Genomic DNA, 25,735 nt, shown 5'->3' with positions numbered 1-25,735 from the left:
TGATTCTTTTTTTTTTGGTCGGTCGTGGGCCTTCAACTCTGAGCCTGAGCACTGTCCCACAGCTCTTCAGCTCAAGGCCAGCACTCTACCACTTGAGCTACGTTGCCACTTCTGGTTTTCTGGTGGTTTATTGGAGATAAGAGTTTCACGGACTTTCCTGCCCGGGTTGGCTTTGAACCTCGATCCTCGGATCTCAACCTCCTGAGTAGCTAACAGGCATGAGCCACCAGTGCCCCGCTCCCTTGATTTTTTTTTTTTTTTGGGTCAGGTCGTGAGGCCTGAACTCTGAGCCTGGGTGCTGTCCCTCATCTCTTCAGCTCAAGGCTAGTACTCTACCACTTGAGCCACAGCGCCACTTCCGGCTTTTTTTTTTTTGCTTATGTGGTGCTGAGGAATGGAACCCAGGGCCTCGTGCATGCAAGGCAAGCGCTCTACCACTGAGCCACCTTCCCAGCCCCTCCCTTTGATTTTTATAAGCAATTTCAATCTCATGAGAAAAACAGCAAAAAGTTGTTTTCCCTACTACTTAACATCACTCACTCACTCACGCATGCACGCACGCACGCACGCAGTATAGACCTTCCAAAATTCAATAACTGTTTTAGTATGAAAGGGTATAGCAGAAAATGTGCACCAAGGCTATTGTCTGTCACTGTGAGATATCCCTGTGTGTGTACTTACCTGGTTTTTTGTAAGCGAAGGGTCCCATAGTCCTACATCCTCCCATGTAGTGTTTTTCAAATAAAAGTCATTAGGTTCAAACTGTTTAAAATCCTAGAAAACAGTGAAAAAAGTTTACAATGGTATTAACTCTATGATATCAAGTCTACATCTAAACTAGAGGCAGGGAAAGGCACAATAAAACCAACTCTACCAATAACTAAACTAGGACTGTTAAAAAGTCAAGGGCCAGTTGTCTGAGAAACTGGAAGTTGTAATTAGGCATAAAAATGTAGTCACAGGGCTGGGAAGGTGGCTCAGTGGTAGAGTGCTTGCCTAGCATGCATGAAGCCCTGGGTTTGATTCCTCAGTACCACATACACTGAAAAAGCTGGAAGTGGTGCTGTGGCTCAAGTGGTAGAGCGCTAGTCTTGAGCCAAACAAACTCAGGGACAGTGCCTAGGCCCTGAGGTCAAGCCCCAGGACTGGTTAAAAAAAAAAAAAGCAGCAGTGGCACATGAATACATTGGGCAGCAGTACCAGTTACAGTGGTGGGTATTCCGGCAACAGTCACTGCAGGTGTGACACTGAAGAAAAATGAACAATGAGGAGACTCTTGGAGACTGAGTCAGGAAGGAAACTCTGATCCTAGCCACCTGGGAAGCTGAGAGCTGAGGACCGTGGTTTGAAGCTGGCGCTGGCAGACAGCAGTGCAGGGACAGCATTCAAGCCCCAGGACCAGCATAAAAGAAAAATTGTTGGTGTATTGGATCTCATACTTGCTAGGCAGGTGTTCTACTACCTGAGCCACACCTCTAGCTACTTTTGCATATTTTTGTGTCAATACTGGGACTTGAACTCAAAGTCCAGCCTTTTCACTCAAGGCTAGCCTTCTACCACTTGAGCCTCACCTCCACTTCCAGCTTTTTTGGTGACTCATTACGGATAAGAATCTTACAGACTTTCTTGCTACAGCTGGCCTTTAACCCCAATTTCTCAGCCTCCTGAGTAGCTAGTTAGGACTACAGGTGTGAACTACCAGTGCCCAGTGGCACGGCTATTTGTGAGGTAGAGTCACTTTATCTATTAGCTGGCCTGGGCTGTGATTCTCCTACTTCTGCTGCCCTGTACTGCTGGAGACTACAAGCATGCGCCACTGAGCTCATCATGCCCAGGATGACCTTGAACTGTGACCTCCTGATCTATGCCTCCTAAGTAGTTAGGATTATAGGCTTAACCCATGGAGCTCAGCTGAAATTTAAGATTTTTAAAATAAAAAAAGGAAAGATAGCTTTACTTTCAAAGAAAGTAAGCATATGATGTTAAATTCATACAAGTGAAAATTTAAATGCCACCCTCCACCATAGACAAGAAAGGTAAAATCTAGGGTGAAGTTCCCTTGCTCTGAAATGGCTCATAGTTCTGGGTGGAAAATCAAGTATAAGCAAATTCCAGAGTTATCAAATGTGTGCAATAATGGGAGGGACAAATCAAACGCAGACCTCTGTGAAGATGATGCCCTCCAAGGGCAGAGCGAATGGACCGTCTCATCCAGGACATCTCCCTGACCCAGGTGGGTTGGAAGGACTCCTTCCACCCTGGACACCCACCATTAGAGAAGCCCACTTTTGAGAAACTTGTTTCCATGATGTGGTCCTAGAATATTATTAATGGCACTCAGCAGAGGAAAACCTGTTTTATGAATGGACTGCTCTCTAATTCTAATTCCAGTCACCAAACATGCTCAGAGCAGGTACTACAAGTGCTAAGTCCTGGCCTGGGTGATGGGGTTACATGGTCAAACAAGGCAGCTGCATTCTTTGGCCAGCTGGAACTTAAAAGGTTCATGGGAAAACGCCTCAACATTTCAACCGAAGGATCTGACCAACTAGTGACAAGATCTGGAAAAACAGGGAGGCTATTGCTCAGGTGTGGGAAAAGCTCCAGCTGTAGAGGCTGGCCTGCTCTACGAGGGGAAGACCGTGTTCTCCAGAGGGCCAAAAGGGCTGACAAAAGTTCAGATCCTAAGGAGAGAAAACAAGTACCCCAACAACCTTGCCCAAGACCTAGAAAGTCCTCCAGAACACTCTCAGAATGTGAACAGACCCTGGAGTCCCACAGCCCTTTCCTCGGCTGTGAAATGGAACTACTCCTTATCATTTCCCTTTTGTAACCTGTAGACTAGAATTCCTACATTCCTGCCTTCAAGGTTTTAAGCACTAAAGTTACAGGCAACTTTAAAGTACCTGGTACAATGCCCGACATCTTTCAAGACAGCTGTTTTAGCTTAGGATGCAAAGATGAAAGAGCCCATGTTAGGGAGAAGGGAACAAGTGTACTGAGAGAGCTGACCAAGTTAGTGCTGTAACTAAAATTCAGATCACATCTGACCTGAAACACAGTAACGGATGAGAAGTGGAGTTAGGTTAAAATTAAAAACGGCATGCTACTTACTTCTATATGTTCTTTACAGTATTCCAACCCAATGTCACTAAGTATTTTTTTCACAGTTTTCCGGGCTTTTCTTAAACTGCCAAGATTGTTGACAGGAAGTTGGAACATAGTTTCTATTGGAAAAAAAAATTTAAGTCAAAGTCAAAACATGTACAACGTGTAATATTTACTAATTGCACTGCTATAGGACCCCAAACCCTGGTTCTATCCGACTAGAGAGGAGAACACTGTTCTAGTAGATTTTGCAACAAAATAAGTACTCACTATTTCTATTTTCTAATACAACACCTGCTATTAGAGATTGACCTTTGAGTCTAACCTGACACAATTCTGATTGTTTTAAAGAGCAATTTTAACAATAAACTTGAAAAGGTGAGAATTAGGGAAACAATACCAACCAAGTAATTATTTTAAAATCAAGTATGAGTGCTTTTTCCTCATGGTGATGAAACTCTGAAAATACCAAAGTGCTCACCCTCTCACCATGACTACCAACAATTGTGAGGGCCAGGGAAGCTTTGTTGTCTGGGAATGTCCTGCTCACTGCTGTGGGTTCTTAAACAGTATGTTTAGCAGTGTCTGTCCACAGCCAGTAAAACACACCTGGACAAAGGAACCCACATATGTCTGGGTTAAGTGTGGAGGAGGGAAGGAGTCTGAGCTCAGCACCAGAGCATATGGAAACTATACAGGCTTTAGGGGATCCAAAACACTGCTAGTGATCCTAATACATCAAGTCAGAAACTTTGATCAGCTTATTAAATAAGTAAAATTAAAGAATCTGATCAATTTATTAAATACAAATCTTGGTTTGTAGGTAATAAAATTTGAGAATACTTTATAGGGTTCTAACATGACTACAAATGCTTCCAGAGAATTGAGAATTACCATCATTTTACTAATCCGAATCCAAAATAATTTTGCAGAATAAAGTACCTCTGCTGGGTGCCGGTAGTTCACCCCTGTAATCCTAGCTACTTAGGAGACTGAGATCAGAGGATTGTGGTTCAAAGCCAGCCTGGGCAGGAAAGTATGTGGGACTCTTATCTCTAATAAGACACCAGAAAACTGGAAGTGGTGCTGTGGCTCTAATGGTAGAATGCTTGCCTTGAGCTAAACAGCTGAGGGACAGTGCCCAGACCCAGAGTTTAAGCCCCACAACCGATAAAAAACAAAACAAAACAAAAAACCTTCTAAAACCATACTAGCACAAACAAATGCCAAAGCACCAAGAACTAAAATTTAACATAGGTAAATATTTTAATAAATGTACTATTTGAATACTACTTCCACTGCAAGTCAATTAACCCAAATGTAATAAAGCTGCTTCATTACTCCAATCAAAAAAATTGTTAACTATGAAAAGTGGAAAGAGAAAAAAGTGAAATCTCCTCAAACAAGAACTCCCAGAAATTGCAGACCTGGATACATTTCCATAACTTAGATGTCTCAAAATATCCTCTAATGTACCGAAGTTTAACTGGGCTCCAAAGAGGAAAAGCATTCATTACAAATGACATTTCTGCCCTCTCACAGTCCTGGTAGGTAGCTATGAAGCAGGAGCTCGTGTCTCTGCCAGGCCAGTACAGAAGACAAGCAAAGAAGGCGCCCTTCCATATCCTCTAGCCACATAGCTCCCTTTCCCAGAACAGACACTTCCTGAGCCTGCAACAAGGAAACAATTGCTTAAAAAAGAAAATCTCCACTAAAATTTGCTTCTGAGATCAAGGGCTAGTTCTTCATTTTTCAAAACAAAGGAAAATTATGTACTGTGTATGTGTTGGTACTTGGGCTTGAACTTAGGGCCTCAAGCTTTCACTAATTTTTTTGTCAGTGCCTGGGAGCTGTCCCTGAACCCTTTTCTGCAAGGCTAGCACTCTACCACTAGGAGCCACAACTTCTGATTTTCTGGTGGTTAACTAGAGATAAGAGTCTCACAGACTTTCCTGCCTAGGCTGGCTTTGAACTGGGATCTCTGATCTCAGCTTCCTGAGTAGCTAGTTAAGCGCCTGGCTTCATGTGGCTTGTTTGCTCAGAGCTGGTGATCTACTACTTGAGCCACATCTCCACTAAATATTTATAATTGTTACTTTTATGGATGAACATTCCTAATAATAATCCAAAAACTGTCATAGAGCTAGATGTTGACAGGAACACACAGATGTAGTGTCGTCACCTCTCCCTAGGTATGTCCCTGGAAGCCAATCCTCTTTATTCTTCTTGGTTGTCATGCAGGCTGCTTAACAGGTCAGCATCATTACCCCAATACCAAGGAGAGCTCCTCCTAGAAAACCATCACCTGTTCTGCTCATGACAGAAAAAAGGGAAAATATCCAACTGAATAGCACTGTACTCTCCCTATGCACCCATCATTTCCAGGGCACCTATTCTGTAAGAAGTCATGGTTTTCTTCCCCCCTTTTGCTTCTGGAAGATGGGGTCTACAGCACAGCTGGCCCTCAGGCAGTAGAGCTCAGATACTTTGCTTGTCTGTCCAGACTCCTACTGGAACACCCTACCATAACTGATAGGCAGGACATTCCTCCTGCACTAACATCACATACACAAAGGGACTAATCCTAGCATTGTATCTCTGTGGACATGCAGCATGTGCCCACACAAGGCTGACAGGGGTGCTGTCAGTCATGAGGAAAACAAGGGAGATGCCCACAGGTAGAGCCTGTCTTCATCCCCAGCCCATTCAGACACAGGCATCCATCATCCTTCAGGCAAACACATCATCATTTCTGCTTTTGCTTTATTGGAATTAAAAGTCTTGGTAGCTGGGCGCTGGTGCCTCATGCCTCTAATCCTAGCTATTTAGAAGGCTAAGATCTGAAGGCTGCAGTTCAAAGTCAGCCCGGGCAGGAAAAGTTTGTGGGACTCTCTCATCTCCAATAAACTACTCACAAAAAGTCAGAAGTGGTGTTGTAGTTGAAGTGGTAGACTGCTAACTTTAAGCACAAAGAAGCTCAGGGGCAGCATGCAGGCCCTGAGTTTAAGGCACAGGCCTGGCCAAAAAAAAAAAAAAAAAGCTTGGAAGAGTCAATGGGCCATGGCACGTAAGACAGTAAGTAAATACTAAACAGGGAAAACGGAGAATCTTCTGCAAAATGGTAACACTTATGAAATGGGTCTAGTAGGACAAACAAAATTTTCAGAAGATGTTATTCTTAGAAATGCTTTGACTCGGATTTTATTAATTAAAAAAAAACTATATGGAAAGAGCCAAAACACTGTCAAAATTCTAAAAGGATTTGCAAAAGCTCAATGCAAACGCTCTTTTCACAATGAAAAGGACTAGCTTTTTGGGGGTGATACTGGAGATTGAACTCAGGGCCTTATTCTTGCTATGCAACTGCTCTACCACTTGAATCTCATGTCCCCAATCCAGAAGTTAATTTTTGTTGTTATTCCTTTGGTTCCTGAGCTTGAATTCTGAGTGTTGTCCCTATAACTTTTGTGTTCAAGGCTTGTACTTTACCACTTGAGACCCAGCTCTATTCCCAGCTTTTTTGGGTAGTTAATTGTAGAGAAAAGTCTCAGTGACTTTCCTGCCTGGTCTGGTTCTGAACCATGGCCCCAGCCCCAGATGTCAGGTCCTGAACAGCTAGGATTACAGGCGTGAGCCATCAGCGTTCCAATGAATTAATTTTTTGGTAAACATATCATTTAGAATATGTTTTTAACCCTCTTTTGGCTAAATTAACCACCTCCTTTCCCATCAATCTTTTTTTTTTTTTGGGTCCAGTCGTGGGGCCTGAACTCTGGGCCTGGATGCTGTCCCTCAGCTCTTCAGCTCAAGGCTAGCGCCCTACCACTTGAGCCACAGCACCACTTCTGGCTTTTTTCTTTTTGCTTATGTGGTGCTGAGGAATCGAACCCAGGGCCTCAGGCATGCAAGGCAAGTGTTCTACCCCTGAACCAACTTCCCAGCCCTTTCCCATCAATCTTTGCACATGATACTCCAGGTGGAGGCCCCACCTGGATTAGTTGTACTAATTCAGGCCAAATCCCTTCTTGAATTTTTTTTTGGATACAAGAGTCAATGGCTGGGATGCACTCAGTCAGGCCCTAAAGCTATACAGATTTAAGGCACAAAAATACTATATGTGTGACCTTTCTCTCAAGTATCTGGAGCAAACATGTTTCTTACTTCAAGTAACAAGAGGGTAGGTAAAATCAGACAACCTAGAATATCAGGAGATGATCTACATGTAGGTCCAGTCTACACAGGGGAAGGAAGATACATTGGGAACTAAGAGCAGAGTCCACCAGACAAACCAGATTATAACTACGTATGAAGACAAGCACTCTGCTAAAAACTCTGGGTCTAATCAAAGGCTAGGCTCAGGAAGATGGAAGAATCCAATGGATGACAGACAGTGCCAGGGTAGTGGCCCAAGGTCAAGTCTGAAGGACCTGATCAGGATGTGGCCCCAATTAGTCCCATTTTTAAAAGCAGAAAAAGCACTTCATACTATGACATTAGAAAGTAAAACAAGATTAAATAAAGTGACAAAAACAAAAGTAATGAATAAATAACCCAGGCTAGGGCTGGCAGCTCATTGACAAGGCTCATTAGTAGCAGTAATGCATGTGCCCAGCACCCTCAAGACTAGGTGTAATTCCGACCATCTCAAAAAGCAAAGCAAGGCAAACTAAGCCTTTGAAGAATCAATGCAGGAAGGAAAAAGAGCCTTTAAATTGCACATATAGATTGCATTCCCAAGAATCAAACGGCATAGCATATTCTATACTGTGCAATTTTTGTTATTTCATGTTTCCAAACTCTTGTAAGTTTTGGGCACTAACTTAATATGCCAAAACACACTAGTAAAGATGTTAGCGAGTCCCACTTCCTATAAAGCAGCTCTAATAACCCTGGCTTGATTTCTTAATATTCTAGATGGTCATGTAAAGGGAGAATCAAGTCCCCTGCTTCCAAGTATCTCTTTGATTTTTTTTTTTTTTTTGGGTCCGGTCATGGGGCCTGACCTCTGGGCCTGGGCGCTGTCCCTCAGCTCTTCAGCTCAAGGCTAGCGATCTACCACTTGAGCCACAGCACCACTTCTGGCTTTTTTCTTTTTGTTTATGTGGTGCTGAGGAATAGAACCCAGGGCCTCATGCATGCAAGGCAAGCACTCTACCACTGAGCCACCAGTGGTAGAGCCATTACCAGCCCATAATGGTACAAATTTAGGCCCTAGTTTACTGACATGTAGATCAGGGCCAGTGGTAATTCATCCAAGCATAAAGTTTGAAAAAAGCAGAATTCCAATAGTTTACTTAATTTTTTTTTGTGTGTTAGTTGTGGGGCTTGAACTCTGGGCCTGGATGCTGTCCCTCAGCTCTTCAGCTCAAGGAAGGTGAGCACTCTGCCACTTGAGCCACAGAGCCACTTCCAATTTTCTGAGTGGTTTACTGGAGATAAGAGTCTCACAGACTTTCCTGCCCGGGCGGGCTTTGAATGGTGATCCTCAGATCTCAGCCTCCTGAGTAGCTTGCTGAAATTTTCTAATAAAATAGTTCGATCAGTACATAAAGTTATAGGGAGGGCTGGGAAGGTGGCTCAGTGGTAGAGGCTTGCCTTGCATGCCTGAGGCCCTGCGTTCGATTCCTCAGCATCACATAAGCAAAAAGAAAAAAGCTGGAAGTGGAGCTGTGGCTCAAGGGGTAGAAAGCTAGCCTTGAGCTGAAGAGCTGAGGGACAGCGTCAAGGCCCAGAGTTCAGGCCCCACGACTGGACCCAAAATAAAATAAAAAATAAATAAAGTTACAGGGGTCAGTTCATTAGCCTAAAGGATCAGATGTAATTTTTTTTTGTGCTAGTGCTGAGGCTTGAACTCAGGGCCTGAGCACTGTCTCTGAGTTGTTTATCTTTTATTTTTGGCAAGACTAGTGCTCTACCCATTCGACTCACAGCTCCACTTCTGCCTTTTTGTTGTTGTTGTTGTTGTGGGGCTTGAACTTTGGGCCTGGGTGCTGTCCCTGAGCTCTTCAGGTCAAGGAGAGTAGTCTACCCCTTGAGCAACAGTACCATTTCTGGTTTTCTGGTAGTTAATTGGAGATATGAGTCTCATGGACTTTCCTGCCCGGGCTGGCTTTGAACCGCGATCCTCAGATCTCAGCCTCCTGAGTAGCTAGGATTACAGGCCTGAGCCACCGGCACCTGGCTTCTTCTGCCCTTTTTTTTTGTGCCAGTCCAGAGGCTTGAACTCAGGGCCTGGGCACTGTCCCTGAGCTTTTTTTGCGTAAGGCTAGCACTCTACCACTTGAGCCACAGTGCCACTTCTGGCCTTTCTGTTTATGTGGTACTGAGGAATTGAACCCAGGGCTTCATGCATGCTGGGCAAGCACTCTACCACTAAGCCACATTCTCAGCCCTACTTCTGGATTTTCTGGAGATAAAAGTCTCACAGGCTTTCCCACTCTGGTTGGCTTCTAATTACAATCCTCAGATCTCAGCTTCCTGAGTAGCTAGGTATATAGTAGGCTAGTGAGCCACTAGCATGCAGCAATACTTTCATTCTTAAAAATATCAACTTCAATTAGTACATATGAAGGTCAGACCTTAGCCAGGTGCTGGTGGTTCATGCCTATAACTCTAGCCACTCAGAAGGCTGAGATCAGAGGACTGCAGTTTAAAGCCAGCCCAGGGAAGAAAGTCTGTGAAGACTCTTAGCCACCAGAAAACTCAAAGTAGATCTGAGCTCCAAGTGGCAGAATGCTAGCTTTGAGCAAAACTGCTCAGACAGTGCCCAGGTCTTCAGTTCAAGCCCCAAGATCAAAAAATAAGAAAAGTCAAACCCTTGAAGTTAAAACCAAGTACTCCAATTAATGTGGATGTTAGTATTAAAATACTGAAACCTGTATTGGTGTTTGAGTCAGAGATTTACAATGGTTTAAGTGATGCCAACAATGTTCCTCTCTCTCTCTGAGAGGAGACCCTGTAATATAACATTTAGGTAGTGAAAAACTATCCAGGCAGAAAGATGACAACATCTTCATATTTATGCAGCTTCTTTCCTTTCTACTTTGCTCCAGCAGCATACTTAACACCTGTCTATACCAATCACCAAGTCCAAGTATGGTCACAGTACAATTCTGTAATACATAAATCTTCCAATGTCCTGACTCTACTAGTCTGCATCCAAAGGGGAAGCATAGGCATTCACATTTAAGCCAGTTGTAAAAAGGCTATATATTTCTATTTTTACAAATGGAACGACCCTCAAGTGAGTGACCATATGGATAGCCTACATTCAGACTGGACATAATCAACTACTCAGTGCCCTTTTGTATAGAATCGGCTTTCACTCTCTGAAAGGCAGTACTAAAACCTTTTCCTCTCCCAACCCCAACAACCACAGAACGAGCAGGTAATTCTAACTATCCAGGAGCAGAATGTTCTGGATTAGCAGACAGAACTGAGGTAACAAAAGTATACTCTCCTCTTTCCTTAGTCTTACTGGAAAATAGTAAGAACTGAGGCTTAAAAATTAGATTCTTTTAGGTAAGTTGGAAGGACCAGGAAAAGAAGCTACTTTGTGCAAATAGTGACACACTTGTACTGAAAACTAAGCTTGAATAACGAGCATAAATTATATTGGTTAGGGTAATTGCATTAGAAAACTCAAAGTCAAGAAACGGCAGGCAATATTATTGAGTCTTGTTTGCATTTTTGTTTTTCCTGTTGTGGGGCTTTCACTTCAGGCTTGGGTGCTGCCCCCGAGCTCTTTTTTGCTCAAGGCTCTAACATTTTACCACTATGAGCCACAGCCACTTCTGGTTTTCTGGTGGTTAACTGGAGATAAGAGTCTCACAGACTTTCCTGCCTGGGCTGGCTTTTTTTTTTTTTTTTGGGTCCGGTTGTGGGGCCTGAACTCTGGGCCTGGGTGCTGTCCCTCAGCTCTTCAGTTCAAGGCTAGCACTCTACCACTTGAGCCACAGGGCCACTTCCGGCTTTTTTCTTTTTGCTTATGTGGTGCTGAGGAATCGAACCCAGGGCTTCACGCGTGCAAGGCAAGCGCTCTACCACTGAGCCACCTTCCCAGCCCCTGGGCTGACTTTGAACTGAGATCCTCAGCTCAGATCTCAGCTTCCTGAGTAGCTAGGACTGCCAGCCACCAGCACCCAGCTTGTTGGATATTTTTTCTAGGATTTTTTTTTGGGGGTCCAGTTGTGGGGCCTGAACTCTGGGCCTGGGCATTGTCCCTCAGCTCTTCAGCTCAAGATGAGTGCTCTACCACTTGAGCCACAGCGCCGCTTCCAGTCTTTTTTTTCTGCTTATGTGGTGGTGAGGAATCGAACTCAGGGCCTCATGTATGCAAGGTAAGTGCTCTACCACTGAGCCACCTTCCCAGCCCTTGTTTGATATTTTTAATTACTAACTACATTGGACTTTTACTATCTTCCCACTTGGATAATAAAAAGTATTTTTTTTTTGGGGTCCAGTCGTGGGGTCTGGTCATGGGGCCTGAACTCTGGGCCTGGGCGCTGTCCCTCAGCTCTTCAGCTCAAGGCTAGCGCTCTACCACTTGAGCCACAGCACCGCTTCTGGCCTTTTCTGCTTATGTGATGCTGTGGAATTAAACCCAAGGCCTCATGCATGCAAGGCAAGCGCTCTACCACTAAGCCAACTTCCCAGCCCATAAAAAGTATTTCTTTTCTAAAGCACTATACAATGTTGCCTACACACAAACCCATTTTCTTCATGTTAACTGTATCAATTGCTCAATGTCTTACAATTAAGTTTTCATAACTTTCTTGAAGACTAAATTGCAGGGTAAAATAATTATATTTATCTAAATATAACGTGTTTGAAGTAATATTTTTTGGCACATTAGATGGACAATGAGCGAGTCTCCATTACCTGACCATCTATAGTGAGGAGACTATGTAAGAACACTGACGGCTTGTAGCACATTGGACAGACAGCTCCATTCACAAGCTTTATTTTTTTGCTGGTCTTGGGGCTTGAACTCAGGGCCTAGGTGCTGTCTTTGAGCTTTTCTGGTCAAAGCTAGATGCACTTTCTCTCTACAACTTGAGCTACAGTTCCATTTCTGGCTTTGTGGAAGTGACAAATATGGGCTAACTAGACCACACTACTACTTGACTTCTGGGATTTTTTTTAAGTTAATGCTCCTGAAGTGTGTATGTTGACAGGAGCCACTTCACATATATGACGATCATCAACTAAAGAAAGAAAATATAGGTGGGGCTGCATTTGGTAAAAACGCTTTCAAACAACAAAACCATTTGAAATTGCTCTAGGAAGGGAAGCAACAGGGAGTGAGATGGAGTATGGAAATATTTACAAAGAAATCTACTTTGCACGACGAATGTATGCTACTGAACAAGGGGATAAAAAACCAAGGGAAAAAGCTTCTGTGTGTTGACTCACACTTGTCATTCCAGAACTCACACAGAGTAGAAGCGAAAGGATTTTCACTTTGAAGCCAGCATGGGTTAACAATGTAGTAAAAAAACTGTAATTCTGTTTTTTTTTGCCAGCCATGGGGCTTGAACTCAGGGAATGGGCATTGTCCCTGAACATCTTTTGCTCAAGGCTAGCGCTCTACCACTTGAGCTTCCAGCTTTTCTGTTTATGTGATACCGAGGACTCAAACTCGGGGCCACATCCCCAGCCCCAAGAACTTTGGTCTGCTTGTTATCTGGGAAGGAAAGATCCTTCTATCTGCCCACCCACCCACGTGCTGAGGACAGAAGTGCATGCTGAGCAAAGGCTCTAGCATGGAGCCACACCCCTAGCCTGAAACTACATATGCACCTAAAAGCAGCCTTGTCTTTCAGGGCTTGAAAGGATACAAGCATTCTGTTTCCAAAAATGACCCCAAACCCACAGCCAATATAAGCCTGTGAGAAGGCACAAGACTGAGGACCACTGTCTACCTGGCAGTATCAAGTGAAACTGGACAGTAAACACTGGAATTATTCTGCAGACTAGCAGCTGAGATGAAGCAAGGCTTGCCGGGGAACTGTCTCCAGTCTCTCTCCCGGTGTAGACATAGCCCTCCTTTCCAGAGTGTGTGTGTGTGTGTGTGTACATAGCCCTCCTTTCCTTACCACTTGAGCCACAGCGCCACTTCCGTTTTTGCTTATGTGGTGCTGAGGAATCGAACCCAGGGCCTCAGGCATGCAAGGCAAGTGCTCTACCACTGAGCCAACTTCCCAGCCCCTAGTTTCCTTTCTTTGGAACTACCAAACTTCCTGTAGGCTGCTTATCCCAAATATATTGTGTTCCTTGTTTCAAGTGAATTAAGAAATCAGAACATTTGCTGAAAACCTTGTACATGAAAGTTCTCAGAGAAGAATCAGTATCTCCATATGTGGGGCTTTAACTCTGGGCTTGGGTACTGTCCCTGAGCTCTTCAGCTGAGGGCGAGCACTCTACCACTTGAGCCACCGTACCCCTTCCAGTTTTCTGGTGGTTAACAGGGATGGGGCTGGGAAGGTGGCTCAGTGGTAGAGTGCTTGCCTTGCATGCATGAGGCTGGGTTCAATTCCTCAGCACCACATAAGCAAAAAGAACCCCCCCCCAAAAAAAAAGAATTCTGGTGGTTAACTGGAGATAAGAGTCTCGTGGAGTTTCCTGCCTGGACTGGCTTTGAACTGCAATCTTTAGATCTCAGCTTCCTGAGTAGCTAAGGTTACAGGTGTGAGCCACTGGCGTCCGGCTGAAAACTGCATTTCTTTCTGGGGTTGACTGGCTGGATAGCTGCACAACTCTAAATACTCCCCTCTTTTTCTTTTGGGTGCTTAATTGGAGGTAAGAGTCTCATGGACTTTCCTGCTAGGGCTGGTTTCCAACTAGGACCCTCAAATTTCTCTCTGCCTCCTGAGTAGCACCTGGCTCCAAATACTCTTAAGACTACTTAACTGTACACTTTGTTTGGTATTTGAACTATATTACAATAAAACAGCTACCAAAACAAGCAAGCAAAAAAGACACAGACAAGTACAGGTCAACCAAAGAACTTATAACTTTACCAAAAGGCAATACAGTGATCCCTCTCCTAGTGTGGAAGTTGCATTCCAGAGACCCCTGAGATAGGTGAAAATCCGCCAAGTAACAATGTGATGTAGCAAGGGATTTAAATGCTACTTTACAGATTTTCGTTTGGGTTTTTTTTTTAACTGTATTTTTTTTGTCTTTTCTTTTTTGGTACTGGGGATCAAACCCAGGAGGTTGCACTTGCTAGGCAAGTGCTTTGCCACTGAGCTACATCCCAGCCTGAGATTTTCACCTATCAGGGGGAGGCAGGTGCCTCTGGAACAAAACTGCCATAGGTAAGGATCACTATTTACATATTAAAAGAAAAACCAAAACAGCGACACAGTGAAGCTACAATAAGTGAACTGTGATATAGCAAGGGACAACTATATAATAATTTGCATACAATAATTTGCACACATAACTTTTTCTTAAGTTTCTAATTTTAATTTTTTAGTTTTTAATTTCAGTGTTAAGAGACTGAACCCAGGACCTTGCATATAGCTCTATATACTCGGTCCTGTTTTTCCTTAAAAAACAAAATGCAATTTAGGTGGCTCAAGCCATTATAATTGTAGCTGTTCAGGAGGCTGAGATATGAGGATTGTGGTTCAAAGCCAGCCCAGACAGGAAAGTTCATGAAACTCTTATCTCCAACAAACTACTCAAAAAAAGCCAGAAGAGGTGCTAAGGCTCATGTGGTAGAGTGCTAGCTTTGAGCACAGAGAACTCAGGGACAGAGAGCCCAGGCCTTGAGTTCAAGTTCCAGGACTGGCAAAAAAACAAACAAGCAAACAAAAACCAACAACAAAAAAACAAACCAAATAAAAAAAAAACCCAAAAAACAAAAACCACCACCCAACAGCAACAACAAAAAACCCAATGTAGTTTGAGGCATGGCTCAAGTGCAGTAACAATATCTTGAATATATTGAGCTAAGTGAAACAAGCCAGTCATAAGGACAATACAGTAAGATCAGGCTCATAAGGGAGAGTAGTCCAATTCACAGAGCAGAATAGCTGCTGCCAGGGGCTGGGGAGAGGAAAGGAGGGTTACAGCTGAATGGATACAAAATTTCAATTTTGTAAGAAAAAGTTCTTTTTCTTTTCTTGGTTGGGTTGTGGGGCTTGAACTCTGGGCCTGGACACTGTCCCTGAGCTCTGTAGCTCAAGTCTAGTACTCCTCCCAAGTAGCTAGGATTACAGGCATAAGCCACCAGCGCCCGGCAAGAAAAAGTTCTTGAAGTGGATATGGTAGAAAGTTGTATTGGAGATGTCAAAGTACTTAATGCTACAGAACGGTACATATGATGTTGTTCAGTATATCTTATCAGCATTAACAATACATTATAAAAAAAACTTCTGGAAAATTTAATAAATATCAACTATGAAAGTAGATAAGGGATGCTTGGAATTTTAAGGGTGGTCTGGGTTCAAAATCAGGGGTACTTATTATTGAGGGCCTTTGCCAGAAATGTTTATTATGCATTGGTTATGATTTCCTGAAGCAGGGCAGGTCCTTTACAGCAAGTCTCTGGATGTGAAGACCACCACAACTTTTCAGACTATTGTGGACACTTAACTCCTAGTTTTCTTTGCCTTGGTAGATTAATACAGCTAGAGTCACCATAATGAGAAGTTCAATTCATTTTCAGTTTTGAAAGAGCATGTGTCATTACAGAAAGATCTTCAGAGAATTCCCATGTTTAAATTTCAAAGCTATCTTAAGTTTCTTTCAAGTAGCTGTAAGAGGAGAACTAAAAAAAAAAAAGGAGGTCTCAGTAAAAGTGAAGTCTTTTAAAGGAAAACTGGTAAAAATTTTGATGTAGCATTTTGTTTGTTTTTGCTTTTTTTTTTGCCAGTCTTGGGGTTTGAACTCTGGCCGGGGGCACTAGTCTCAAGGGTAGTGTTCTACCACTTGAGCCACAGCGCCACTCCCAGTTTTCTGAGTAGTTTTTATTGGAGATAAGAGCGTCTTACAGCCTTTCCTGCACGGGCTGGCTTTGAACTGTGATCCTCAGATCTCAGTCTCCTGAGTAGCTAGGATTACAGGCGTGAGCCACCAGTGCCTGGCTTGTTGCAGCATTTTAAGTCTTATATATAGCGTACATATAAACAATATAATGATAAATCATCAACTAGAGACATGACATGATCAATTATAAAAATAATTACACAGTGACTTAAAAGCTTTCATGTGAAATGCTCACATTTATATACATGATCTGAAGCCATAAACCATGCAGCTGATTTACAGAGGTACATGGCTGATATGCAACCACAACGCATCTTCATCAACAAAGCCTTACAAAATGCTGTTGGACTGGATGCCACCTCGCCACTCAAGATAAAGAAGACCAGTTAGACGTATTCTGCTTGGTTTTTCCCCCTGCTGGATTCCCAGCATCTTTGTTGGTGGCTAGCACAAAGCAGGCACTCAATACAGACTGAGTGAATGAGTCTCTGCCTAGAAAAGCGTTAAAGACAGGACATTCCATAGGTATCTATAGTATGTAATGTATGCTGAACTTGCCACAAACATCTTTAGAAAAGAGTTCACAGGCTGGGAATGTGGCTTAGAGGTAGAGTGCTTGCCTAGCATGCATGAAGCCCAGGTTTCGATTCCTCTGTACCACATAAACAGAAAAGGCTGGAAGTAGCATTGTGGCTCAAGTGGTAGAGTGCTAACCTTGAGCAAAAAGATGCTCAGGGGGCTGGGGCTCAGTGGTAGAGTGCTAACCTTGAGCAAAAAGATGCTCAGGGGGCTGGGAAGGTGGCTCAGTGGTAGAGCGCTTGCCTTACATGCCTGAGGCCCTGGGTTTGATTCCTCAGCACCACATAAGCAAAAAGAAAAAAGCCAGAAGTGGCGCTGTGGCTCAAGTGGTAGAGCGCTAGCCTTGAGCTGAAGAGCTGAGGGACAGCGCCCAGGCCCACGACCGGACAAAAAAAAAAAAAGATGCTCAGGGACAGTGCCCAGGTCCTGAGTTCAAGCCCCAAGACTGACACAACAAAAACGAGAGAGAGAAATGGGGGGGGGGAGGGAAAGGGAGGGGAGGGGTGGCATTTTTCATGCTTAGCAGAGGTTAGAAATAGCTGTGGAGCTTAGACGGTGTCCATCAGCACAGCATCACTACAGGTGCAATGCCAGAGGCGGGAACACAAGGACTTCTAGGAACTACGAAGCAGAAAGGCTGCTTTGTCAAGGCTCTAGGTAACCATGAATGACAAGGCTGAAAAGAGGTTTGAGGACAAATAAGATGGGTGGATCTTTGAATGTTAAGTTACTGTCTGTTGCCATGTCTGCTGGGTGCTTGGAGCGCATTCTGCAGGTATTGCAGTAGAAAAGTGGGCAATAGATGTCTTTTTCTTGTGCCAGGGATTGAGCCTAGGACTGCTAGGCAAGTATAGCCCCAGAAATGATTTTAATGACATTTTAATAGGAATAACCTGGTTGCATAACCAGGAGGTCCCATTAAGAAAGACCCAGACCCCTAGAGCCAGGGGCTCACGTTGATAATGCTAGCTACTCAGGAGGCTGAGATCTGAGTATTGTGGTTTCAAGTCAGCTGGGGCAGAAAAGTTCCAGTGAGACTCATCTCCAATTAGCCACTCAAAAATCAGAAGGGTGCTATGGTTCAAAGTAGTAGAGCACTAGTTTTGAGCAAAAAAGCTCAGGAAAAGCATGCAGGCCCCGGATTCAAGTCCCAGACAGGCACGCACGCATGCGTGCACACACACACACAAAGTCAACTGAATAGAGCAGAAGCTATACCTAGTCAGTATTAGAATCACCCATGGGAGTAAGCCCATTCCAGAACTACGCAATCTGAAAGACCTGTAAAACCACCACTGACTTAGGCATGAGGGAGTAAGATACTGAAGTCACAGCAAAAAGGAGAAGGGATGGGTAGAGGCATGGGTCAGTGGTTAAGAAACATTTGCCTTGCAAGTGCAAGGTCAAGTTCAAATCTCAGTACCACCTGTACCCCCAAAACCAAAACAAGGAGAGGGGAAAGAACTTGTTCAAGAGTGAAGCTTATAGCCTAAATCAAAGTTTGTATCTTCCAGTAAAATTACTATTTTCATAAGTAGAAATCTGTATGTATGAGTCACAATGTAAAACTCCAAGAGCTAGGTGATGTAGGATAATAATGCTTCTGCTGTAAGAAAAAAGATGGAAGATGCAGTGACTCTATTGTAGAATTAGACAGATCTGTGCTTAAGCCCTTGCCCTGCACCTTTGTAACCTAAAAATGTTACACGACCTCTAAAGGCCTATTTCCTTATGGCATATGCAGAACCAAATGTCAGGACTAAATGGGATGATGAAAGCTAGTGCTTAAACTGATGTTTGCAACCACTAAGAATTTTAAGTTCACACTAGGGTATTAACTTTGTAAAAAGCTTAGACTGTTACTCTTGAGAATCAGATGTGGTTACCATATCAACACTTTTTTGCAGTACATCCAATCAAGCTAATCAAGTTATAAATTAGTATTATCTTAACTTTATAAGCTCCCTGGTAATTTTAAATGTAGAAACATAAAAGTGTTACCAAGATTTTATAGTCCCCCGCCTCCCCCCCCCCAAAAAAAAACTGTGGGTCAATCCTTGCTGGACATAGGGCTTTAATGTGGAGCCCTGGTTACATAGTCTGGCTTCCAATTCATGATCCTCCTGGCCGGGTCACTCCTTTTCAAAGAAGCCTTTCAGATTAATTTAGGACTATCCCTTTAACTGGATACTATGTTACTCCTTAAATAATTTAGATCTCAAATATGAATCCTGTGTCCACCAGAATCTCTAGCGCACCAACTTTACCTACAGTTTTCAGGTTGCCCTGCAAGGCAAGCGTAATTATGTATACAGTTGAGTGTGATGGTGTACTTCTGCAAGTTCAGCGCTGAGGAGGCAGAGGCAAAAGATCAAAAGCTAGGCTAGACTTCATGAAGATGATGCTGGAGAGACAAAGGGAAAGTGGAGCACACAGAGGGCCATCTTCTAACCTTCCTTTCATCAGTGTAAGTGTTCACATAAAATTTTATGTGAAGCAGGAGAAAGATGCCTTGTCACTTAAAAACAAAGCTAAGACAATTTGTAATGTTAGGTATCTACTGCCTATGATAAGAGTGCCACAAGCTTAGAGCCAATTTTGCTTTCGTCAGTTTAGGTGAAAAAATCTAGCCTGAGAATAAGAGAAAGGGAACTATTTCATAAGTAGGCTAATAGGGCAAGTAGATATGACCATTTATAATAATTACAGATCAGGCCACATCTTTGCATGTAAATGTCATAAAACAAAGTTCTTTTGATCCTCTAATACACTTTTCATGCTCCATCAACATCCAGAAATAACCTTTGAGGAAAGTATTTTTTCTCAATAAATTGATCTAAACTATGTTCAAGATTTTCTTTTCCTCTCCATTTTCCCTAAGCCACATCCAGAGTTAAGGCATTTCTGAAATGCACCCCTGTGCAGGTCAGGCCATCTGACGGCGCAAGCTTCACGCGTTCTCCAGGGAACTTCACTTGGGTTTTCATGTTAAGTATAGATGATCTCAAACCAGATCCTTGCATGACATGAGGATTCTGTCTGCTCATCTCTTTCACAAGAGCACAGATTCTGGTAAATTCGTAATTCCAATTTAGAATTTACTAAGTTCTGCCATATTTCACCAGGCTGAAGTTTCTTCAGATACGCCAGGTTTCAAAAGAGATGACATAGGGGTTGGAGGTGTGTCTTACTTGGTAGAACATTAGTCCACGAGGAAAAGTGTTACCTACTAATTTTAAGTCCTGGTCTTCCACCTTAAAAAAAAAAAAAAGGAAGCCAGGCGCCAGTGGTTCATGCCTGTAATCCTAGTGAGTGACTCAGGAAGCTGAGACTGAGGTTTGAAGCCAGTCTTGGCAGGAAAGTGCGTGTTATCTCCAATTAACCACCAGCAAATGGAAGTGGTACTGTAGCTTAAAGTGATAGAGCACTAGCCTTGAACAAAAAGAACCCGAGGATAGTACCCAGGCTCTAAGTTCAAGCCCCACTACTGACAAAACACAACATGCTCACCCCCAACCAAAAGAGGTCACTTACAAGATTCTTTCCATTAAACCAACTCCCACCAGAAAAGGGAACATTACAGATTTTCAAGCAAAGCACAAGTTCCACAAGCTCTTATAGACCATAGAAAATAAAGGGGGGGGCGGGGCGGGGAGAAGGTGGGAAGAACCCAGCAATTATCTAGGAAAATCAATGCTCAGAGAAGGAAGAAGACTTCACCAAACCAAAACACTGGGAAAAGTAAGGGAATCAGAAGCTATGATTCTTTTTTAGACATCCGGGTAACTTCAGGCCAAACACAGGCTCCTTAACTGAACACTACAGGTTACCAGCAAAACTGACACGATTCTTCAGCCTGGGGATGTGTGACCAGCTTCTTTAACTGTTAAGTCCATTTACGCCATAGGGACTGACCATATAAGCACAAAGCATCATTATGAAATTACCAAGCATTCACTGGAGGCCTCATTAGTGAAATACCTCACACAGGAGCTTATTCTACGTTCCTAAACACTGGTCCGGGAACCAACCCAGACACCCTCACTTCTCCACTGAGCATGGTGGTGGTGCCTCGATTTTCCTACTTATCTAACAAGAACAGTACTGAGAATTGAGAGTGGCTTATACATCACTTGGAAAAATAACTGGCTAGCCATTAACATTATTTCATAATACTATAAAGCCAGAAATGGGGTCTGGGCCATAACACGACGTAACAAACTTACAGCTAACAGAATCAGTGATGAATCTATAATCTTACTAGACAAAGTATCAGGATGTGTTGAGACTTATTTGTATCTGTTCAGAGTAATTTCCCTTTGTAAAACCTATTCAAAATCTTCAATGCCCCACGCTTCTTCCCCTATTTCCCAGACTTTTATTTCTGAACACTGGTGATATTCCCAACAAGTTCCAGGATTCCTCTAGCAGCTGTCTTGGAGCTAAGGTCCAGTAAGATCAGTTAACTCAGGATGCCAGGCAGAGGACAGTGAATGCATACAGAGACAGGGGAAAGCCCATACCAAAAACAGTCGTCAGAATCTTACACTGTCCACAGGAAAGAATAAAAGTGTTCATCCCCAATCAAAATCGTCACTTTACTTAGTTGGTAGCCTACATTTTACCTGCTACTTCCTGTCTCAATTCCTGCACATAATCAAGGTGGCACAGATCCCTCAATGAGAAACCAGGATTTGTGAAAAAAGGCCTCTCCCAGTGAGGCAGAGCAAAGTCTCACTAAACTGGTAGAGAGCAAATGCAGGACATTCTGGAAGGTGGGTTTTAAGTGCAAGGTGCCAACTTGTAAACAGTGATTACATTAATTAGCACAGGACTTTACATTTAGCAGTTTCAAACTAAGTTTATAAACTAAGAATGTAACAAGTCTGACAATGGTGGGTATCACATCAGCACCAGGAATAATAACACAAGGTCTTACAGGTCTAGGGGAGGAAAACATCCTAAGTTCATGTGGCACTACTAACATGCCAAGAGCTTCGATTTCAATAGTAAACACACCATTCACACCGGGGAGCAGCATTTCTAACACCCAGGTCCTCACAGGCAGGCAAATCACTGTTAAATGCTCACTGAAAAGGGTGTTACTTCCCTTGGAAGTCCAGGTTAACAAGCTATGGGCACCCTGGTGAGAACAGTAAATTAGATTCTAATGTTTAAAAAGTTTCAACCTTTCTCTTGTATCATTTAATTATGGTATTCCCCCCAATATTCAAACATATTACCTCCAAACTACACTTCTAGTGTCTTATCTGTAGTTAATGTAACAATCATTTCCAACTCTAAAAAAAACAACTACTTTATGTGTATGTGCACACATATCCCATCAATTAATGGGTTAAGTGTGTCAGCGTCTACTACAATTGCCACTGTACTTTGTTACACATAATTCTCAAAATAAACACACACTTAAATCTGAAGTTATTCTTTATCTCTTTTTCTCTCTACGAATTAGTTCTTAATTTCTCCTTTATACCAAAAGGCCCCATTTTTCTTTTTAAGTGGCAATTACAACTAAATTAATGTGCTGACAGTCTGTGTATACAATTTAAACAAGCAATTTTTCCAAATATTTTAAATTTCTACAAATATTTTTAATAAAATGTTTTCAAAATGTGTTTCAAAGAAGGAGACAATTTCAGGTGTGGTAGACCTTATGTACTCAGGCTTTCTTGCTTGTCTATTACCTGCAAGTGGTGCTGAAGTTAAATCCCCTCAACACTGTCAAGTTTCATTTCAATATAAATAATATTAGAACTTCTCCTGCACTCTAATTAAAGGAGAAAAAAAAGTTAAGGAAAGAAAATTTGTATTACTTTTAAAATCAATGACTTCCAGAACTGGCAAGTCCAATAACGATGAGAAATTCACAATCGAAGTAATCCTGTTTCCTACACAGGAACTTTAAGACTTGGTTAGTTTCAATAGAGTAGCTTCTACTAAGGGAGTTTTTCAACAAAGGTTAAGATAAAGGAATTTTGATTTAAAATTCCATTAAAGAGTGCCCATTATCTCTTTTAGTTAATTGAGCTATTTATTGTACAATGAACCCTTAGCTTATATACTGTAAATTCTAGCCTTCACACCCAATTTGTGCTGCTCTTCCTTTGGTGTCAGAACCAGGAAACCTTTGAAACAACAAAGTACACGCTTCCAAAGTGCATACAACAAGCTTTCCTTTAACGGGAAAATGGCTATTGCCACTACAGCTATCACAACACTTCATCTTATTTATAATAGGCCAAATGAAAGCACCTTCACAAACTTCATATCCAACATATACTCAAATGAACTCTCTTCAAACAACTGCTTTTAAGAACTTGTAATTGTCTAACAACAGATCCACATTATCTGTTTAATAAATACTAAACAGCATTTTCAAATTAACCAACTTGCCTCATTTTCATTCATCAAAATGCTACTAAGTAGCAATTATCAATGGCAAATTCAACTTAAAAGCACCAACTGATTAACTATGTATCAAATACATCCTTTGGTTTCTTATCAATTTATCTTGACATATGCAAGATGCTTGCAACAGCATTTTAAAAGTATCTTTAAATATCAACCCCCCCCCCCATTGTCAATCTTGGGCAGCAAGAACAAGAGCAGAAAAAGGAGACAATTTTCTCATCAGAGCTTCATTGCAAGGTGCTGGGGATCAAACCCAGGGTGTTGTGCATGTAAGGCAAGCTCTCTACCGCCACCAAGTCACCACTCTCAACCCCATCAGTCTCATCAGATCTTTAAGGCTTCAGGAGTTTTGCAACTTTTGAGATTGAGATTAGAGCTCTACATACAAGAGGACAGAATACAATTGACTACAATTCCATTAAAAAAAAAACCTTACATTTTCTCTTAAACCTAAGTCATTTTTTTGTTAAGTGTTCAGAACCAGCTCTAACCGGTTCCTTGAGGAATGTGGCTAGGCTGAAAAGTGTTGGCTTTGGAAGGAGGAGGAAGTCTCTGACTTCCCTACTGCTGCAGTTCCCAACCTCCAAAATGAATATACCCACCGGTGTGAATTGACAATGTAGTCCAAAGAGCAAGGCAGGAAACGGAGTCCAGATCCTCAAAATGGCAGTACAGGGCATAACCACTAGGCCACCTATCAGTTCAGTACCAAAAGTACAACCCTGTGCATCATGGTGCAAAAGCTGGGGCCTAGGTTTCGCATTGTGCATCTCACACCTATGGAAATAACAAGAGGAGTAAAATCTACAGAAATCAGCACACCCTAAGAAAGTGGGTGCTCACAGAAGACCGGTGTCAACACTTGCAAAGGTGGTTGGCTACCGATATATCACATGGCAACTACAAGACCAAAGTTGGGAGGAAATAGAAATTTGTACAATCAACTTTGTTGATTCATCAATGAAGAACTCAACAAGGGCTTGACGTTTACCAACAAAGCTTTGCAAATCATGACACCCATCTCTCATGCTTATGAAAATTACCACCCCACAGAAGTCTAACACCCTTCAATCATGATTTGACCCTTTCAAAGAGCTGGAAAGATTTGGACCAATGAGCAACACCCCAAACCTGTTACTCTTCAGATTTTAAACTCTTTACCACCTGACCTTGGAGAGACATGTTGACACACTCAAAGCTTAAAGTGAAAGAATTCCAGAGAAAGGGAACCTCTGACCCAAGGATGTGCCAAGGTCTTCAAGAACAAATGTGGCTTGTCTGAGGGTCAATGGTTTTGTAAAAGTAAAAAGGAGGAAACTTTCAAAAAGTGCAGAATGGATTTCTTAGAAGAAATAAAATCACTGCTCTTGACTCAATCCTTCGCCATGTTGCTGTCAGCTCACCAACTAGGAGTGCAAGTGTGTGTGTCTGGCTGGGCCCATTTTCCCATGGTCTGTAGAAGGCGCTGTGAAGCACATCCTGTTCTAGCTCAGGGGCCCTTCCCCCCTCTGCAGCCTTACCCAGTGCAAAGAATGCGCCCCCTACTGACTCCAACAGTCATTGCCTTTAGCCGACTTGGCTGCAGTGCATTTTGGGTGGGGGCTGGTATTTTCTTCATGGCCATAAACCAGAAGCAACAATGCAGGTTTATAAAGAAACTATCAAGCTATTTAAGATCTATCTATCTACATCTAAATATGTATTCTTCCTGCGTTTTAAAGGATCAAGACAGACACAAGCAGCATCAGGAATAGAAACTGGGCGTGTGGGGATGGCCAGCATTAAAATGGCTAACACAGGAAACAGTCTGGGTTCTTTTTCCCTCCTAAGCCTTTGTCTGTGAAATGGGGTTATGGCAAGACCCGTGCAGAGGAACTGGTGAATGCTGGAGCACTGAGACTCAATGTGGGATGTGTGTGGCTAAAAAGGATATTAGACTTCAGTTCAGAGCTGGGTCTTGGACAGAAGAGGAAGAGAAGCGATCGCGCCTTTTCCAGCAGTCAGGCATCCAGGTTGGGGGGGGAGGGGAAGGCAGGCAGACAGCCCAGAGGAAAGAAGAGGTTGAGTAAGAGGCTGCTTGGAGAACTACTCTCATTCATTGCATTTTTTTAAAAAAATCGTCTTTTTGCAGTTTTCTGGATTTCCGTTTTCTGTGGTCTTACTGCAAAGTTGGGGCCCAGGAAGCTCGTAAGGGAGGTCGTGCAGCCCAGGCAGCTGGGACTGAGGGGAGAGTAAGGTGGGGGCCTCAGGTTGGGGTGGGAAGGAAGCTGGAACGCGGGGAAGACAGGGTTGCACGGGGAGGTAAAGACTTTCACTCGGTGCCATGCCTGCTCCCCGCCCCCCGCCCCCTCCCCCGCCCCGGCGCAGGGTGGGTAGAGCGGGCACCAGGCCCCTGCCCGGCCTTGGGGTGTACGCGGGGAGCAGGTTTGGGGGGAGGGGGCGTCAGAGACCAGTACCGGGGATGGGAGAAACGGGGTCCTGGCTGGGGGCGGGGTGTGGAGGATGCCACGAGCTGCCACAGCCCGGGGCGGCGGGGCTGGCGGAGAGGGTCCGGGCTGCAGGGGGAGGCGCCTGGCCCCCGGAGCGGAGCGGGGTAGCGGTCCGACGGGCGCGGGGC

At 43.2% G+C, this 25,735-nt stretch overlaps 1 protein-coding gene across 1 annotated transcript in view; it reads right to left on the bottom strand.

Annotated features, from left to right (window-relative positions):
• Positions 1-24,234, bottom strand: part of Adnp (activity-dependent neuroprotector homeobox) — a 29,911-nt gene extending 5,677 nt beyond the window's left edge. Inside the window, exons 1-3 of the mRNA XM_013024344.1 lie at positions 23,721-24,234; positions 3,115-3,227; positions 682-774 (exon numbers count right to left, since the gene is read on the bottom strand). Of these exons, the coding sequence (XP_012879798.1) occupies positions 682-774; positions 3,115-3,222 (201 nt within the window). The 5' untranslated portion in view covers positions 3,223-3,227; positions 23,721-24,234. The remainder of the gene's footprint in view (positions 1-681; positions 775-3,114; positions 3,228-23,720) is intronic.
• Positions 24,235-25,735: the final 1,501 nt, after the last annotated feature.

Source organism: Dipodomys ordii, unplaced genomic scaffold (assembly GCF_000151885.1).
Source record: "Dipodomys ordii isolate 6190 unplaced genomic scaffold, Dord_2.0 Scaffold75, whole genome shotgun sequence".
Lineage (NCBI taxonomy): Eukaryota > Metazoa > Chordata > Mammalia > Rodentia > Heteromyidae > Dipodomys > Dipodomys ordii.
The sequence above is the reverse complement of the archived record's forward strand: the minus strand, read 5'-3'. Positions and strand labels throughout refer to the sequence as shown.